General features: G+C 34.6%; 1 protein-coding gene across 1 annotated transcript in view; it reads left to right on the top strand.

Annotated features, from left to right (window-relative positions):
- Positions 1 to 809: 809 nt before the first annotated feature.
- Positions 810 to 20,736, top strand: part of LOC144432885 (uncharacterized protein C6orf118-like) — a 56,224-nt gene continuing 36,297 nt past the window's right edge. Inside the window, exons 1-2 of the mRNA XM_078121181.1 lie at positions 810 to 924; positions 16,599 to 17,413. Coding sequence (XP_077977307.1) covers positions 16,655 to 17,413 — 759 coding nt within the window. The 5' untranslated portion in view covers positions 810 to 924; positions 16,599 to 16,654. The remainder of the gene's footprint in view (positions 925 to 16,598; positions 17,414 to 20,736) is intronic.

The following is a 20,736-nucleotide window of genomic DNA, read 5'->3' as shown; positions in this document are numbered from 1 at the left end:
CGTTTAAAACGTCAGCCCGTGAATTAATTAAAGTTTGCAGATCGGTTTGATTCGCTGACCTATCTGAGTCCGACATGGGCGGCATGAGTCTCCAAACTACAGCCTGATTCTTCATTCTGATTCACTTTTACTCAGAATTGCGGGGGTAATATCATAATAAAACACAAGTTACATAGTGTGGTTATAGCTGTGGTTTTAACTTATAGTAGGTGAGAAGAACTCCCTCATTTCTGTCTGTTGTGTAACTTGTATAACTGTAAGATCACGGGTCAAACAAGGTCAATTTATCCAAGAAATGCATTGTTACTAAATATAGTTGCTTAATCTTCTCAGTCCGGTATATATAACATAGATTATTTATACTTTTTTTTAATTATTTATTTTTATTTTTAAAATCGTTTACAGTTGTAGCAAAATGTTGCTTTCCAAGTCATACTAACGAAATGGAAAATCGGGTGACCAGCGATCCGCTCTCGCTCAGAGTCTCAGTCTGGGGCAGTTATATTGACGCCTTGAGATAATCAAGACACACATACCTGAAACACACTCTAACTTTCGGCCATTGACAATAGAAAACACAATAGCATTATAGCGGAGAGAAAAACCTTTCAGTAAATGTATGGGTTGATGGAGTAAACATTATTCATTGTTGGGAAACAATAACTTGAAAACATCACCCTTCAAAATCTTGCTTTTTGCCGCGTCAGTTCTACAGTATCCTTTGCACTAGCGCCACCAAGTGTTAGTAATCGAAATTGCCTTCTCAAAACATTTAAGTTGTTGCCATAGCATCTGCGCGTGCGTACCTCATTAAGATGGCGGAAAAGTTGAGATTGGACGAACGATTTCTCAGATAAAAACATTGACTTGTGATGAGTTTATCAACATATTGGCGTGAGGAACTGTAGCGTAGGAGCAAGAACGGTGAGTTCCTTACAGCACTCGGTTACTATACAGTCCAAAAGTTAGATACGATACAAGTGATTGTTAATGATCAGATCACCGGTCCCATCGTGCGGTGACGGTCGTCTGCACGCCCGTACTTAGTAATTTGTAGCTCTGTGCATTGTGGACGTGCCTTGTCTGCAGTATGTGGCTTGTATGAGCGTTGAACACGTTGTACTATTTAAAGTTTTCCCCTGTTAAGTTACGTGTATCAGACATCGATATTGTTAGGACAACAAGATGTTCGACAGTCTGAAACTGTTGGTCGTGCAACGTTTGCAGTTACTATATGTATGTTGACTGCTGCACGTACTTGAAGTTGAAGTTGTCGACGGAGGAAGTACGAACTCGATTCTGACAATGTCCACGGATGTCTCCAAGCATGGAGGTATCTCCCCAAGGGACATCGTCAAAATCGAGTCGCGATTTACTCCGTCGTTTAAGAAGAACTATACGTGGGACTGTTCAAAACGTAGTCCTGCTTGCATCCAGTAAGTCGTCCACTTTCAACCTGCTTCCGCATACATTCTTTACCATAATATATTTTATAAATGTTATAAATATCGATAATTAATATTTACTCTCATAAAATACGGTTTTATAGGAGGTCTGTGAAACCATGGATAGGGGAAACCCAGGTAGTGGTAAACCCACAAAATGTGCAACATTAGCCAAGTTAGTGATAGTGATACAGAAGACAACTGATTGTCATTGTCAACTCAACAAATACATTTATGTTCACAATTTAATAATTATACCTTCACTCTCATTGACATCCAAATTCTAATACCACAGTTCCATATTTATTTAGTTTTAAGACAGTCAAGGTAGTTTGTATATCAACTAAACTTTATTTTCTCATTTTGTAAAAAATAATGGGATGGGGGTGGGGGGGGGGGAGAAGGTACATGTATTAAGGAAATAATTTGTAATAATAATTGTCAATGTGATAGTGTAATCATACACTGATAATACCATTTATATTTGATTGTAATTTTTAAAACACATGACCCCCCACCTCCCCATACCCACCAAGACTTATTCCTGAATATAGAAAAAAATTAATAAGATTTCTGTCTGATAAAATATTACAAATAATGTCATTTTTGTCAAGACTCACAAAATGAAATCTGTGTAGTTGTAAAAGGAGGATCAGTAAAAATGATTTCTGAAATTATTTAAAGATAAAAGTTTGATATAAATGATAATCATACATGTTAATGTAATACATATTATGGGAAAATTTTATCACAAGATTTAAAATACATGTAAATTATAATCAAACTGTTTGTTTCTGATAACATGACTTCAGAAAATAGGGTAAGTCAGGATTTTATTTTTATTTTACTCTTTTAAAAAATTACTTCGATCCAAAGACAAGATACTTGTTGGTCACAGTACTTTTAAAACAGTTGATGAGGTGTAAAAGAAGTAAATGAAGACAATTATGAGATTCAGAAGTAGACAAACACAATATGCAGACTGTACTGTTAAAGGCTATTTTATTATTATTTTTCTCAAATAATATGTAAAAAAAAGTTTAGGGTCGGCGTGAAAAACTAGGTGGGGTCGGGTAACAGGAACCAAACAACTATTTTTATTTGGCCTAATGTTTGAAATATTATGTAAATACAATTTACATACCGGTACATGTGTGTATATGAAAGTATTGCAAGTACATGTATTGGGGTACTGATAAATAGTAAAATGATTTATAATATTTAAAGTAAAATTGCTCTGATGCACTGTACAATACATGTACAAGGATTAAATATGGGAAAAACAATAAATTCTCGGATGATACCTGTACATCTACAATGTACATTAAAAAAAATAGACAGATAAAAAAGACTCAACCAAAAAAACTGTAGCAGGAATGGGCTATTCCTCATTATAACTTATAAATATAAGAATACAGTAATAAGTTACAATGTACATGTAAGATGCTAACCTTGTTGCATGTGGTGTATTGCTTTTATGTGCTGCCTAACCTAACTTGGCTTCAAAATGACCTCTTATGGCAGAATTTTGTAATATTTGGTAATTAAATAGGAACCCCACTCCAGGAAATACAATATAAGCTATATTCATAAATTTTTGGTTCTGGAGTCATTTCATATTTTACATCACCTACATTAATACACATGATTTCAGATTTCGTGAGTCCTATTGAGTGTTTATTACCTTCAGTGTAAATGCCAACAATATTCATATTTCACCTACATATGTATTTCAGTTGACTCCCATGAGGCAAATGTTGTCTAGAGCAAACATCCCCAAGTGAGGCAGAAGTTCATATTGGTGCTTCTGACATTGTGCTCATTACAGCCATGGCTCAAAATTAACATTTTCTTTGTATTGGTAGTCCCAGTGGGCTGACCAATTTCAGAAAGTGGTAGCCCAAAGATTGTCACCTGTGTAGTCTATTATTTGTGAACTGACCTCTATTGGAAATGTGTAAGATATTAAATACGCCATTGTCTGTAAATCTCACATCCAAGTTTATATCATCTTGTAATCAATGGTAGCCTGAGTGGACAACCAGCTGCAAATTATGGTACATGTAACCCCATGACAAGAATTGATAGTTTATGGACACAGGACTTCAAGTACTGCTAATTTCAAGCCCTGTTTATTGTACATGTACATGTAAGGTGATGTAAAAATCATGAAATGATTCGCTAGAACCCAACATTTATGAAAGTGCTTCAAATGGTGTTCCCTTTTAATTATACATTGAAAGAAACAATTATCTAGATTTGTTCTTTCTAGAAACTGACCATTACATGTACGTCTAGTTTAGTAGTCTGTTCTGTTTTCATGTCATGTACAAATTGAATGTGATTTTACTCACCCTAGTGTGGTTCCTAATTTAATCAGTGTAATGGTAGGTACTGTAATGTGATGTAGTTTCATTACGAGATGTCTCATGATTGCTAGCAGTCACTTTAATCTAGATACCTTCATAGGTTTGGAACTACTGCTAAGTTAAGTAAAATTGGAAAATATATCTCTTATTGTGAGCCATGTCAAAGTTATTGATTACTGCTTGAGTCAGGAGTACACAGGATCCATATATTGTCAGTGTCAGTCTGTGTCTGTAGGGTACAAATGTATAGGTGAAACAACATCTATTTTATACTCATGATGTATATGTATACATGTGCACTGTATTTTTGTATTGTTCAATGTGGTGAATTTGTATGTATAAAACACATTATGAAACATTCTCGAGATTAATGTAAAAATTAAATTGTCTTGTAATATATATTTAGAACTATAGTAGAAGGTAATATGAAGTACATATATCTGTATGTATGTGTTGGTGTCATACATGTAGTGTGGGAGTTAGTCAAATTGCAAGTTTATTGTGTCGAGGTAGTCATGCACTGTTTGTGAGAATTTTTTTTTTTTTCAAATCAAACTCAAAGATAAATAAACAAGTATTAAAGATATACATAACTAGTGAACATTTAAGATGCTTAGAGTTGGTGAAACCCTAATAATGTAGATAGCTGATAGTTTATTTGTTGTCATCATAATACACAATTTAACCGACATTTTGGAAATATGTCAAATCTTTCAGAATTACCGTTATTTATTGTGTTGGTACATGTATTTAATTGTATTCTCATCATTCATGTTCATAGTGACAATGCCCCATATATCACTTCTGTTTTACTTTGTACAATGTACTGATATCTGAGAGTAGATTTCATTTTAGCAGGATATATATGAACCAGTCAGAAATATTGATATCAGTATAATTTACATGTATCAAATATAGCCTATAGGTAGAAATTGATTTGAAATGTGGTGAGAACCATCTATGAACACTTTTTGTTGTAATCCTTTGGTCTTGTGTGCATGTCTACATTTTTGCTAAGAATAAATGACTTGGCTAGCTACATTGTATCATAAAGTAAGACCTTGCTAGGGTATCAATAATGGATCATCATAAGACATGTTATACCATAAGAGATACAGTTTCTATGGCAACGATTTAGAAAGATAGCAAGAGAGTAAGAATGAGTCTGGAAATGATTTTGAATCCAGTGTAAAGAGATAATAAGAAAGTGTAGGCTTGACATGTCATGTACAAAATGTACAGTATGGTGAATCCTTATCAAATGTCTTTGTTTATCATTCAGTCATCTCCTGAGGTGATTTCAACATATGCATTTGACACAAGAAAAATAAGCTAGACTACCAATTTCATCAATATTGAAAATGTAGACATATCTAATATCTTGAGGCCATATATGTATATGTACATGTACATGGCTGCTTGCCAGAATTATGTAGGTTGCTTGAACATACACATGGTATTAAAAAGGCAGCTCAACTGAGTTGTAGAAAATTATTCAAACTTCAAAATAATCATACAATGTACTTTACGTAAGTTGGAGTAAAGTTGTTCAAAATGTAGCTGTTAACTTTTTTCAGTTTTCACCATCTTTAAAATTTGACAGACTCATATTTCAATTATTTGTATATTTGTCTGTAATTGTTCACTTTTAATGTTGGAAGTGTAACTCTTAAAACTCTTGGAATTATAGGGTTGTGAGAACTATTAAGGGTGTTGTCAAATTGGGGGGCAATTTTGCATTTGTGTGACATGCATGTTTTCTAAAGATTTAAAGAGACTAGTCTTTTAACAAATGACATGATTTAGGTCTCAGTTGGCTTTTCATTTGACATCTGGTATCATATCTTTTGTTTCAGTATAAACTTTCTTTGAGCTTAATTAGGAAATACATGTAAAATATAAACTGACTAAAAATGGGTGGAGGCTCACTTGAAGTGGGCTTAGGTTTAAAAAAAAAAATGTTTGGCTATGTTTACCCGACCCCCACGTACATGTAGTTTATCATGTCGACCCTAAACTTTTTTTAAGTATTCAAGAAAAACATAATAAAATCGTGAAATATTGTTATGTCTCGCAAGGAATAATGGATGTGGAAACTGACGTCAACTTAAAAAGACAATATAAAACTACATGTACATTCTTCCAACCTGTAATGGCTGTATACATTTGTTTCTGATGAGAAGAAATAAACAACACAGAGACCATATGGAAAACAATGTAAAACATAACTACCCGAACTATACACTCACATATGGAAAAAAGAGAGAAAAAAGAGAGTAAAAATCTACCTACATGTACTCCATCTATTCTAAAATTAAATCTTGTTATAATACAGTACATGTAACTTTATTTTTCTGAGTAGAGGTGTCTAACATATACCGGTACATGTACATTCGTGTACCCTGTGTGTTGTGCATCCCTAATCCTGCCATAGCCAATGTCTGTTACAGGGACTTGACCTGTTATTGTGTTAATGTTTGATACTAGTCTTATATGTATCCAGTGTAATGTACATTTACGTTTGATCTTTGAAACACTGTTGAAGTACTCCCTAAACAATCATTCTCTCATTATTTTCTCAACTGTCCATGTAAATGCGTCATAGCAAGGCCTATTCATCTTGATAATACTGTCTTCACCATATGGTGGTCTGTAATTATACCTCCATCTCCATCTACCTATATCGGATATTCTGTCATTTGGATGAAATTATAGCTGTAGGCATTGTAGCTAAGTGTAATTCTGTTAGCTTGTTAGATCTACCCAGCATTCATAACACACCCACATATAAGAACAAATCACATGCAAGGACTGCAGTTGAAAAGTGGTTTTTAACCACACATGATCTACATGTACATGTACAGTGTAATTTCATTTGACTAATGGCATCAGATGTTCTAGTCCATGTTATCCATTACATGATTTGTTGGGAATAGTGAGAGAAGAGTAACGATTACTGAATGTAGGTAAGACTTCTCTACATGTATATACATGTAGTTTTATCATTCAATATTTCAGTTTATAACTAAAATACATCATTACGTGTAAACGGTGTATGTATGTTTGCATTGTAGTATAGAGTATAGGAGTAAATACTGGTACATGCATGATAATTGCTTATAATTGTAAATTGTATGTACATGTATGACAGTATCTGAAGTTTTCATTTTACCACTGAGAGTGTATGCATGTACATGTACGTTTGTATAATATAGATGCCAAACATATACATGTAAATCTTGCATTCTGAAATGTTCTTAAATATTCATACAACTTCAATAGCCAAATGTATAATGTATACATCCATATTTTTCTTTAGTCACCCAAAAAATGAGTTGCACATGTTTTAGGAAGATACTTTTGCTACATGTACATAACTATGTAGTGATTAGGGCAATATTTGTTTTGTGACTTATGTATTTTGGAAGGCTTCATTACAAATTTGTTTCATGATAAACAAAAAAAAAATTCCTCTGAAGTCAGATTGTAATCTTGAACATAGAACATGTTGTATAAAGGAAAGTGAGATATAAGGTACAGTATAATATGACTGTTGAAGTATAACATTTGCACACGTCATGTACTGCATGTAGTTTGTATATATGTATATATGTATATCACAGTATATGTTGCACATAGAGAGAGTAGGAGGGAGGGAGGGAGGGAGGAAGTTGTCACTGAGGAGTCAAGAGTCAATGTGATTGCTGAACTTCATTTTTGGACTTCTAACCAAATTTCATACCATCAATGACAACATGTTATGTATTTACTCCTGAGATGTTGATAAGTTGATTAAATTTTACTTCTACTAATGTGAGACAATGTAAGTGAATAAAGACTCAAAAAAACTGTATGCAAATATGCCTAGCAACAAGACCACTCCCAGAGCAACAGCCAAATACAGTTGTACTACAACACCATTGGCGCTATTCTTAATACTTATACTTAATAGTTCAATGAAAACATGTTACATTTTGTATTTTCTTCTGTTCCTGTAGTGTACATGTACATGTGTACAGTAATTGAAATTCTTAGTAAGAGTACTAGTCCTGGGAAGATTAAAATAACTGAAAACATGTAATCAAATTTGATTTGTATATAACTTGTAAATCCCAGTGGACAAGAAAAGAAAATCAATGCAGCAGTACTGAAAGTCTCAGAGTATTAGACTGCCTTTATGTATTTACAATACTTGAAACATTATTAGACAGTAAACTATGTGTAACATGAGTATATTGCCATTGATCTGATATGTATTCTCAATTCATTATAATTATGTTCATCATTGTAATCTTGGCTGTTATGCCTTCTAGTTCTATGAACGTCATCAGAGTGGGCTTGATACATGTAGGTGTCAGGATCTTTACATGCAAATTACACTTTGCTTGACACTTCTTACACACAATAAGATTTACACAAAATAAGATAACTTTAACTGCATTATGCTATTATAGAGGTGTTGGTTCACAGTTGGGATGTAAATACAGATATATCAGTAAAACTAAACACTTGAAACTATAAAAATCATCAAGTCAATCATTTCTGTACAACTGTACATTGTATGTTGTAAAACAACAGCCATACCTTTCACTTCTCAATGTGACTGGGTAAATGATCATACTGTGTACAGTGTTATGTACCTCCATTATTGTTGAAATTAGTCTTATCTTATACGCAAAAAATGAAAGAAACAGCAAGATAACCCTGATTGCACAGCAAGTCCTTTTTGATCATGCAAAATGTAAAGAGAGAAGAATTTTGGTATAAATGTACAGTGAATGTATCATGTTGAAATTGAACCAATATCAATGACAACAGTATCCATGGTGATGGAATCGCTGTGGCGCTTACATTACAGAAAGATGTGACTTCTGTTACAAAAGAGTGTATAACTTAGGCAGGAGTCTGTATTACATGTACATGTACAAAAAATGTATGTACATTGTACCTGTGTACTTTCCAACAATATCAATGCGTGTTACTACATTATACAGTAAGACCGGCGATAGTATAACAAAGTACATGTATATTAGGCCAAAAAAAGAAAGAAAAAAAGAACTGTTTCTGGTCAGCGCGTGCATCATTTAAATACCCTCACATCGGTCTTTTTTTCATGTTTGTCCAGCCCATGCAGTCTGCAGATCAAGGAGGAAACACAAATAATCATCCCTACTTCAGTGAACATAACTGCAGAGTCAATTGATCATGAATAAGTCAATGACATCTGCCTCACATACACATTTTCTCTAAAGTACTAAAACAGGTTTGTTGAGAAATAAAAAAAAATATTGTCATTGCACAATTCTTTGGTTTTTTTTGGCCTTACACAAGGGCAAGCTATTTCAACTTGGTATTTGTGTAAAAATGATGAGTGCGAACCAAATTACTGTAAGATGTTAAAACTATATATATCATGCTGAGATGATATAGGATAATGGTCTACACAATATCAAATAAAAGTACATTGTGTATAGATAGTCATATACAAATTCTGAGATTACAATAATGATAAATAATCGGTCAGTCGTTACTTGGCTATTGGGGTTATCAGTTTTATTACATATGTAGCAAGCAATTCATCTTATTCTACTCAATTTTAAGTTGCTATAGGCACAGTGTAGTAGGCTAGGAATACTAACACCTGGTATCAATGTGTTCTCATATATCATAGTACCAATGGGTCTACTTTGAAGTGTAGACTACATGTAGGTGTAGATGAATTAATTACTGTCTTCAGTTTGTTATTGAACCATTGTTGATCACTATTCATCGAAGCCTTCGTTAGCCAATGTTTGATTTTATATCAGTATCATCAAACACAGTCAGTAAAAGTCCAGTCAGCCTTCAGTAGTACACTTTTATTGATTACAGCTATATAGTTACATATAATGTTGGATGATAAAACAGCACATAGGTATCAAACTTAATTACTTAGCCCAGAGTCTTTGCTATCTGGCTTGAAAATGTCAGTTGCCAGAACATATACTGTCAAGCCAGTGTGATGAGTCAGATAGATGTAGCTAAGTATCTGGGCTATAACTTATATTGTACTTAACTTTGAAATCTTGTAAAGAAACCCTATTATACTTGACATGTGTTCAGCCATGGGCATTGTGTGGTGGTGGTAGTGGTGGTGGTGGTGGTGGGGGGGGGGGGGTCCTGCAAGGGTTTATGGGAAAACCTTTGGTGATGACAAATTACATTTACTATATCGTCTCTTTCTTGATAAATACAAACTTAAGACAATACAAAGTGTGTCTATATTTGTGATGTCATCAATAGAGGTTTACCATTAAATGATAAATCCTTACTGGAAATTGGCTGAATACATGTACAGTAGGACTTGTTTACAAGATTTCAAAGTTGTGCAAGTTAAAGGCCTTGGTTTCAATCCTAGGTTTCACATTAGTGTTATCTTATCAGTTAAGGCCAGGGTTTCAATCCCAGGTTTTCACATCAGTGTTATCTTATCAGTTAAAGGCCAGGGTTTCAATCCCAGATTCTCACATTAGTGTTATCTTATCAGTTAAAGGCCAAGGTTTCAATCCCAGGTTCTCACATTAGTGTTATCTTATCAGTAGAGCTATAACTTATAAGGATTTGAATAGAATTATTTTTTTGTTCTGGACCTACTTTTATTAAATCTCTGCCAGATAACTGTTTTTCCCACCTATTAAATGTTAATCCTTGGATTGGGTTTCGTCTGTCCGTCCGTCTGCAGCCGTTTCTTGGAGATGCCTGGGCCGATTTTTTCAAACTTGGTACAGGGGCAACATACTATCGCATACATATGCACGTCAATTTGTTTTATGATACTATCCAATATGGCTGCCTAGCAGCCATTTTGTTTGTAAGTTTTCCCCTGTCCAAAGCCATAACTCAGACATGCGTGAACAGATCTCATTCAAAGTTGATTTAGGACAGTGTTATATGACATACATGTGCATATCCATTGTTGTCGTGATACGATCCAATATGGCTGCCTGGCAGCCATTTTGTTTGCGAATTTTCCATGTCCAAAGCCATAACTCAGACATGCTTGAACAGATCTCATTCAAAGTTGGTATTAGCACAGTGTTCTGTGACATACATGTGCATATCCATTTTCGTCTTGATACAATCCGATATGGCTGCCTGGCAGCCATTTTGTTGGCGCAGTTTTCATGTCCAAAGCCATAACTCAGACATGCTTGAACAGAGTAGTGATTTCAAAAACAACCATATGAGGCTGAACAACATTAACCAGGTTTGAAAATGACAACATAAACTACCAGTTCCTTAAAACCCTATCATAGCGGGGACTATGTCATTTTCAATGACTTGTTTATAGTGTAAGCCTGGCTGGACTTACCTGGTATCATTTATAGTGTAAGCCTGGCTGGACTTACCTGGTATCATTCATAGTGTAAGCCTGGCTGACTTACCCGGTATCATTTATAGTGTAAGCCTGGCTGGACTTACCCGGTATCATTTATAGTGTAAGCCTGGCTGACTTACCTGGTATCATTTATAGTGTAAGCCTGGCTGGACTTACCTGGTATCATTTATAGTGTAAGCCTGGCTGACTTACCTGGTATCATTTATAGTGTAAGCCTGGCTGGACTTACCTGGTATCATTTATAGTGTAAGCCTGGCTGACTTACCCGGTATCATTTATAGTGTAAGCCTGGCTGGACTTACCTGGTATCATTTATAGTGTAAGCCTGGCTGACTTACCCAGTATCATTTATAGTGTAAGCCTGGCTGGACTTACCCGGTATCATTTATAGTGTAAGCCTGGCTGACTTTAATACCCGGTATCATTTATAGTGTAAGCCTGGCTGGACTTACCCGGTATCATTTATAGTGTAAGCCTGGCTGGACTTACCCGGTATCATTTATAGTGTAAGCCTGGCTGGACTTACCCGGTATCATTTATAGTGTAAGCCTGGCTGACTTACCCAGTATCATTTATAGTGTAAGCCTGGCTGGACTTACCCAGTATCATTTATAGTGTAAGCCTGGCTGGACTTACCCGGTATCATTTATAGTGTAAGCCTGGCTGGACTTACCCGGTATCATTTATAGTGTAAGCCTGGCTGGACTTACCTGGTATCATTTATAGTGTAAGCCTGGCTGGACTTACCCGGTATCATTTATAGTGTAAGCCTGGCTGACTTACCCGGTATCATTTATAGTGTAAGCCTGGCTGACTTACCCAGTATCATTTATAGTGTAAGCCTGGCTGGACTTACCCGGTATCATTTATAGTGTAAGCCTGGCTGACTTACCTGGTATCATTTATAGTGTAAGCCTGGCTGGACTTACCTGGTATCATTTATAGTGTAAGCCTGGCTGGACTTACCCGGTATCATTTATAGTGTAAGCCTGGCTGGACTTACCCGGTATCATTTATAGTGTAAGCCTGGCTGGACTTACCCGGTATCATTTATAGTGTAAGCCTGGCTGACTTACCTGGTATCATTTATAGTGTAAGCCTGGCTGGACTTACCTGGTATCATTTATAGTGTAAGCCTGGCTGACTTACCCAGTATCATTTATAGTGTAAGCCTGGCTGGACTTACCCGGTATCATTTATAGTGTAAGCCTGGCTGGACTTACCCGGTATCATTTATAGTGTAAGCCTGGCTGGACTTACCCGGTATCATTTATAGTGTAAGCCTGGCTGGACTTACCCGATATCATTTATAGTGTAAGCCTGGCTGACTTACCCGGTATCATTTATAGTGTAAGCCTGGCTGGACTTACCCGGTATCATTTAATTGTTTGTCAGATTTGTGAGATACTATTAAGATTTGACCACTTGGCCATGAAAACATACATTGTATTTCATCAAGTACAACATTTATAATAAATCAAAACTACATGTTCTAGTTATTGCCACTGAGTCTTTATATTAGGGTAGACATTGACTATAAAACAGTTTTGCATTTTGTCTTCTTTACATGTACATGGTGATAAACTGAAAACTTGGCATCATATTTCTGGTGTACATTGAATACTCTGACCATACTCCATAGCACATAATTGATTTTACTATTAATACTTAGTAATTGCTTTTAATAAAAGTCACAGAAAAATAATGCTTCAATGAGAGGTCACTATGTGAATTGAGTCGAGAAGAATGTGTCATGAATTTATCTGTATATCAATTGAATGGCTGCCAAAATCAATCAACCTTTAGCGCATTAGTGGAATTGTCAATTTTCAAAAAACGAGATTACAAACACCCTACATTGCACATAGTAATAGAACCATTAGTTTCTATTCAGTAATGACAAAACATGTTTTAAAATGGAAATTAATTTATTCTCACCAGTGAGAACAACAAAAGTCTTTGCAGTAGTATAGAATACCATTGCTAAACGTTTTCATCTCAAGGGGTTCTGTAAGAAGTTGAAGAATTTAATTGGTCCACAAGGGATGGTGAAATGTGTTTGTGAAATTCTAGGTAACCTTGCCTTGAGTTTGTGATGACATCAAACTACATTGTACTTCAGATTGTCATGTTATTATAGTCCCAAGCTCTGATGCTCTTTGATGTCAACAAAGCTACATTTGTATTCATGACCGAGTCACTTTATTGTAAAGGTGACTCCCTATTTGTTCTTCTGTTTCTTATTACTTGACCAACCCACATTTTCAGCTTCAATATCAGAATAGAATTTTTTGTATTTTTGGCCACCTATAATATTTTGTGGAACAGCGCCCTCTCTGTCAAGAATAAGCAAGTATCTGGCCTGTCGACTACACCTACATGTACAGTCATGGTGGCGGCCCCGATGCTTGTTCATGAACAGAGCATTTCTTTAATGACAGAAGTTATTCAAGTCAGGCGAGGGTTTTAGAGAAGCGATGGCTTTATTGTGGGAAGGATGCTGTTCCCAGGAATCCAATAAAAAGAAGATAGAGAAGAGGAAAAGGAGAGGCAGAGAAACATGAAAATGATTTAAAAAAAAAAAAAAATTAAATCTACTAACTGACCCATATAGTTGCAATGACAAAGTAATGAGAAACAAATGAAAAAAAAGAAAGAAAAAAAAGGACCACCCTATGGTTAATCAGCCAATGTACAATATAATGCATATAAATTATATGTAATGTTTTAATTATTAATGATATAAACAGAGGGAGGGAAATCTAGTAAAACTCTTTGACGATTTCCATTATAGTGCCGGGGCATATGGCAGAATTTTGGGTTTCGTGTGAAATTCATGTTAATTTTTGCCAACATATCTCATTGTATTCCCCATCATCTGAGCAATTAAAAAATATATGTTGGCAATTTTTATTTCAATATTAAGGGTAATTTTTGCAGTAATTTCGTAAATGATGTAAAGTCACAGTTTTTCTATATATAGATCACAAATTGAAATATATGAGCTGATGTATGATGCTTTATATCTGTATAAAATTGTATTTCTGGGCATCATGTACATTTAGACCCTCACCAATAGATAAATGGGAGTCAAACCAGTGAATTATTTTATAAAAGGCTATAGATACTCTACAATGGACTTTAGAAGACTCATACAGAAAGTAAACTCTCCAACGCTCCCATTACCAATTATACAAACATCAGATGGGCTGACATTTACTATAATGATATCATGAACATATTTCAACTGTACGTATAATGAGTATTTTCTGATACATGATGGTAATACTGTCTTGTAAAACACCATATCACAGTTTCAAACTCTTCCTCCTACCTTATACTGCCAAGATGTTATTAAACTTTTTTTTTTCTATCTCAACCCTGTGTAGTTGCTAGTTACATTATGGTATACTTCTGTTTTTTCAATTTACATGTACATACAAAACCAAAATTTAATATCAGTATCAATGAGTTTACATGTATGTACAACACATGTATTTTTAGACATGAACATACATACATGTATTCCATATGTAGTACTACTATGAACGAGTGTTTATAAAAAACTTGGGTATTCTTAAAACTGTTTGTCAGGTCAGTAAAACGTAATAAACATTCTTGTACCATGACCAAAGTGTTCTAATTAATTACTTACAAGTAATGTTTCCAGCAAGCGGTAAAGACAGCAAATGGCCAGTTTGACAAAGCCTGGCAAAGTGGCATACTGAATAGGCAAAACATTTGTAAGTACTTAGAACACTTGGTCGTGGTACGAGAACTAATTACTATGAAAACTTTGATTACATTCAATACAGAACAGTGAGCAGGAACCATATAGTCACGGTTCATCGTTTTTTGTCATTATACATTTTGTATCTACTCAACTTTCATCATCATCATCAATGTGAGTTGAGATACTTGTATTTGTAGTTTTCTATTTCTATGGATACAATACATGTGTAGTATTGTGTACATCTCCTGTACAATAAATGTACATTGATACTTGAGGTGTTTCATTTAAACATTGTAGGTCTTACAATTTTAAATGCATAACTTGTATTTGTAGTTTTATACATGTATGTCTAGGAACACTTCAATACATGTGTACATCACCTGTACTTTGATACATGAGGTGTTTCATTCAAACATTGTAAATGCATATAAACTTGTATTTCTAGTTTTATGTGCCTACATAAACACTTCAGTACATTATGTACATCTCTTCTACATTGATACTTGAGGTGAGAATTTACTGTTGTAAAAGGTTATATAGGATATTCTGTGACAAGTTAAGTAATTTTCTAATTTCCGGACTGCTGAAAGGAATGTTAATACCATCGTATAAAGTGAATACCGTTTGCTGCCATAGCGATAGGGTAGAGTTAATACACACATGTACATACACTTCTTGGGATATGGAAATATTGGAAAAAACCTTTTGAATATATATGAAATATTTACATAAAACCTTGATTAAACTATTCCTAGTATATTTAATGGTGATATATGCCTTCTAATGACAGTACAAGTGTATTCTGGCATTGTAGAATAGTTGATCGCATATTTCCTCAACATGTTGTGTACATACTACTACATGTATGTTTTTTTTTTCAATTTATGGCATCGGACTGTTTATCAGTTACATGCATGACTTTTTTTTTGATTGTGTATCTTACCACCAGATTTGAGTACAGACAATTGTAAATGATGGTTAAGTATTTATTTGTAGAATACTGTGACCACTTTTAAATATGCAGCATAAAGTACTATACCATAAGAGGTATAAACTAAGCTTGTGCCACTTTCATATTCTTTCTGAGCTACAAGTACATGTACATGTATTAAAGTTAGATTTACTTGAAGTTGAAAGCAGCACAATATTGGGTACAGCAAAACAGGCATACATGTACATGTAATAGTCAACCAGTACAACACAACTTCACACTCTGAATGTACAACTACATGTATATGCAGTGTGCCCTCTAATGATATTGATAGCCAAATGTTGTTGTTGTGGGTTTAGTGTGATGAAAACTGGCATTTTTTGTGAGTCACCACACTTAGTAAGTCTAAGAGATAGGGGAACACCAAATTTTGGTGTGTCACTATAAGTTGAATGCGATGTCAGAGGCACGTCAAATTGACACACTGACAATGTACATGTACTATGTACAAAATGTACATACAAAAATGTATACAATGTATAGTAGTATGGTACATACATGTAGGAACATGATGTTCAGCAGTGTCTGATTTGCAAACAATCACAGGAATTATGATGAATATTATGATTGTCAAACAGTGTGAGGAGCTCGCTAATTAATGCTTGTAAACTATTATTACTTTCTTGCTTTTTTTTTCAACTTCCATTTGTTTCTAACTGGCCAATTTCTCTTTACTTTACAGAAGAGTGTTTCAATAGTTGAATTTGAAGAACCCATTTTGTTGTCAAGGAAACCAAGATGAATGAGAGGATGCCTGTTCATGAACGTCGCCTTGGCGATATATTGGATTCTGTTATCCATGAACACAGTAAAGACATTAAAGCATACAGCTCTGGTCATCTGAACCACAACAAGTTATTTAAACACCCAACCAAATCTTCTCATGTGACATGGGACAGTGCCACCAAATCAGTTCCAGTTATGAATAAACCAAGCAAAATACCCAAACCACCAAGGGATACTTCCACTGAGACACAGATGGCTTCTGCATTGTATAATTTTAGTATGGGAACAACTGGGAGCCTTCCCCTCCCTCCAGTTGATTCAACCACCAAGAGACGAAGCCCAAGTCCCAGTCTTCAATCAGTTGGCCCTTCCCCTGCTTATTCTGCCCCTCCCCCTCCACCTTCACCACGGTTGACAAGGAGAACACAAGAAGAGCTCTTAAGACCAAGTTCGAGTCAGTCGTATAAAAGCGACCGTGTGTATATTGAGGAATTGAATTTGCCAGAACTCATGCTTCCAATGCTGGGAATGAGGACACAACCAAAATCTGTGAAAACAGCTGAACTAGGACCATTATCTCAAGACAGTAGAAGTAAGGGGTATCAGAAACAGAAGTTTATACAGTCTCACCTGGGAGAAGTCACTAAGAAAGACCAGTACAACAAATTTCAAGAGTTTGAGAATTATGTCCTTAGGAAACCAGATGCCAATGAAAAAAATGTACTGACTGGAAAGAAGGCAGTTGAACATCTGAAATATAAACTGGAGCAGGTAAGTTAATAATTTTATAATGTGTTATTTATTTCAATGCCATGTGCTATTCACCTTACACCCTGTCAAAATTTTGTTCGCATATCATTGATTGTGGATGAGATCAAACATTTAATGTCTTTCAATAATTTCTTTTGACAACTGGTACATTCATCTTCCAGTTGGTCAAGAAATTTTCTGTTGTTGATAAAGTAGAATACTAGAATGGATTTGGTTATATTCACATTTTAAACAATTAGTTATTCACAAAGGTATACATGTAGCAAATAACTTTATTGAATGGTTAGATTTATATTTCAAATATGCAGTCTTTAGGCTTAAATTCTATTCCATATTTTGATGATTTGTAATGACACTTAAAATATAATGAACACTTGGCTCAGTACCAGTACTTCTTTGTGATTGTATACTACAAGTGCACTTGATACATTTACCTGTGTTGGGATTATGTTGTACTGCCCTCTATTGGCTCTGTGTGGCTGAAACTTTGTTCTGACAGTCAACAATGTGATGCCGCCCTCTATTTTGCAAAATGTCTCTTTGTGCAGGCCCTGTTTACGTTTTCACAGTTAAGTGAAGTAATCCACACGGGGAGATTTCAAGGTTGTGTGGAGCAAGATGCGACAATTTGTGGTTGTTGTTATTGCAGTGTATCTTACAATTGTAATGATGCCATTATACATTTATGTAATGAAATCATAATATTATGAAAGCTAGAGACAAATCCTATGTAGGAGTTTGAGACTAGACAGGGACAGTTGGTCATAATGTAGGAGAAAACTTGTATTTGCCTTAGTTTTCATGTAGGGCATTTATATTTTGTCTACTCTGTGAACTAAATGTCAGTGAAACTAAAAGTGTATGAAACACTATTGACTTTAGCAGGATAGTTTTCACATCATTCACAATATTTATAAATCTATGAAATGTACAAACTTATAAAATGTGACAGGAGAAGACTTGGGTTACAACATTTCTCACAAATGAATATGTCGGATGACAGCAGCCTTCTTCCTTTGCAGTCACCTGACATAAAGAGACAAGAATTCTCGGTACCTACACAATAGCGTTTTACCTCATGTTAGAGTGTCAAAATATAACAGCAAGGTCAACTTTTTCTCATGTGCACCTATAGTAATGCATGTGTAACACACGGAGTGGAAGTTATATACTAATACTATAGTGTCGAAATCCAATCATCATTATTTTTATGACAAACCTAGGTGATATAGCCTGGTAGGACTCTAGAGCAGGTATGAAGAATTCAAAGTACAAGCACAGTAGATGTGTTAAATAAAGCAGATTGAACCACTTCCTTGATTGGAAAATGTGTAACAAGTACCATAATATCTATTAGGAAATAACTATCAATAGGAAGACAATATTTCATGAATAAATACATGTACATTCATTTAATGAATCTAAAAAACAATTTCCAAAGACAAAGAAAAGAGATAATTAACAACATGGGAAAATGTGTAGTTGATTGTTAAAATACAGCAAGACAGCAATGGGAATGACACATCTAATTTAAATTCAATTGTTACAAGTTAATAATTACATTTAAGAGAAGTGTTAGTGAATTACTTCATTAATGCAATATTTGTATCTCCTTCTGATAAAAGTAATTAACATCAAATTAAGGACAAACAGTATAGAAATGGTGAATACATGTCAATTGTGTTGTATTGTATCAAGATAATTCAATGTTAAAGTAATTATAATAAACTTATCCTTATTGTGTTTTTCAGCTGATTTTAATCAGTATTAGTAATTTAGCAGTATTATCAAATAAGTAAGACTATTCAATTTATCATAACTATTTATACAATATGGTAGGAATGAAAATAAACAACATTTTCCAAAAAAATCTTGTCACAGTAAAAGTTTCAATAAAGACAAGATATTTCGGAAAGCCTTGTTTTATTTTCATACATTTACAATGTACCTGCCAAATTCCCTCAAGTCCTGTTGCCATGTACAACAACTGGTGGTTGTTTAATATTGTGAACTGACACTTGATGTCTTACAAACCCAATGTGGCAGTTCATTCTCATTCAGCAGAAAAAAAAAACAGTGTGAAATCACTGAAATGTAGGAATGAAAATCTGTATGCAAATATACATTGTACAATGTATCTTGTAAGTTGTAGACATGCATTGATTTATATACATGTAAAGCTGTCTTCTACATGTACCTTGTAACTTGTATGATACTACCATGGAAAGCAAACTCTCAGAAAACTATAAAGATAGATGCAAACTAAGACCATTGATGTGGCATGTGGTAGATTACACAAGTGGGTGAAACTGGACCTTGGTTAGATACAGGAATGCAGTTATAATCACCCTGTAATCAGGATAGTGTAAACACAAAATGAGTTTGAATGTTTAGCCACTTGAGGAAAGTTTGAAGTCAGAGACTAGGCGCCACCTTACTGTCAATGTAATTATATCATTCTACATTTATTTGTAGCTTCAATACATGTATGTTGCAACAATATCAGGAGTTTTAGATTGTGTCTACTTTAGATTGCCGATAGCTTGATTTCCTTAGTAGTAACGGTAGCACACATAGTTACATGTACACAAAACATTATTTATTTCTACATTAAAAACTAGTAACCTTCTGCTCATAGTCATACTACAAATACTACTTGTCATGCATGCATACATACATACATACAATGATACATACATGTACATGTATTTATGTACTGACAGTGTTTATAGTCACTTATAAAGTACATTTCAAGTTAAGGAGTCTAGAATGGCTTAGTGGTATACTCTATACCGTATGTACCTAGGGAGACTATCACTGATGTTGATCATGCAGTGTGTGGATGTGTTCTACTTAACGTACTGTGTAGTGAGATGAGTTATGTGTAGTTAATAGGAGTCCTAAGGGTGTGTGAACATACAAGTATAGTGCTGTCAACATCAGGTAATCTATAAGTCTTGTATCTGTGTACTATGTTATTTAGTCCACCTGTCGTATAGCTGTACATTTCATACACAGGTGAGTAGTTTTGCTTTGCCCATTTCTAATGTACTTCATTGAGTACATGATAACAGAATGGCTGTCTCTTGCCTACAAAAAACATGAAATATGATATTGATTGTACAAATTGTGTTGTGAAAATAGAGTATGACCTGAGATGAGATACATATACATGTACATTTGTACATGCATGACTTGAGCAGTATATTTATCCATTTCACATACATACAAAATGTACATGTATACATTTCCAATGTTAGTTACACAAAGTACCTAAACACCATTATTTCAACAACTTGTGGTCACATTTGTGATTTAAAACC

This window comes from Glandiceps talaboti, chromosome 3 (assembly GCF_964340395.1).
Source record: "Glandiceps talaboti chromosome 3, keGlaTala1.1, whole genome shotgun sequence".
NCBI lineage: Eukaryota > Metazoa > Hemichordata > Enteropneusta > Spengelidae > Glandiceps > Glandiceps talaboti.
Note: the sequence above shows the minus strand (reverse complement) of the source record. Positions and strands in the feature narration are given on the sequence as shown.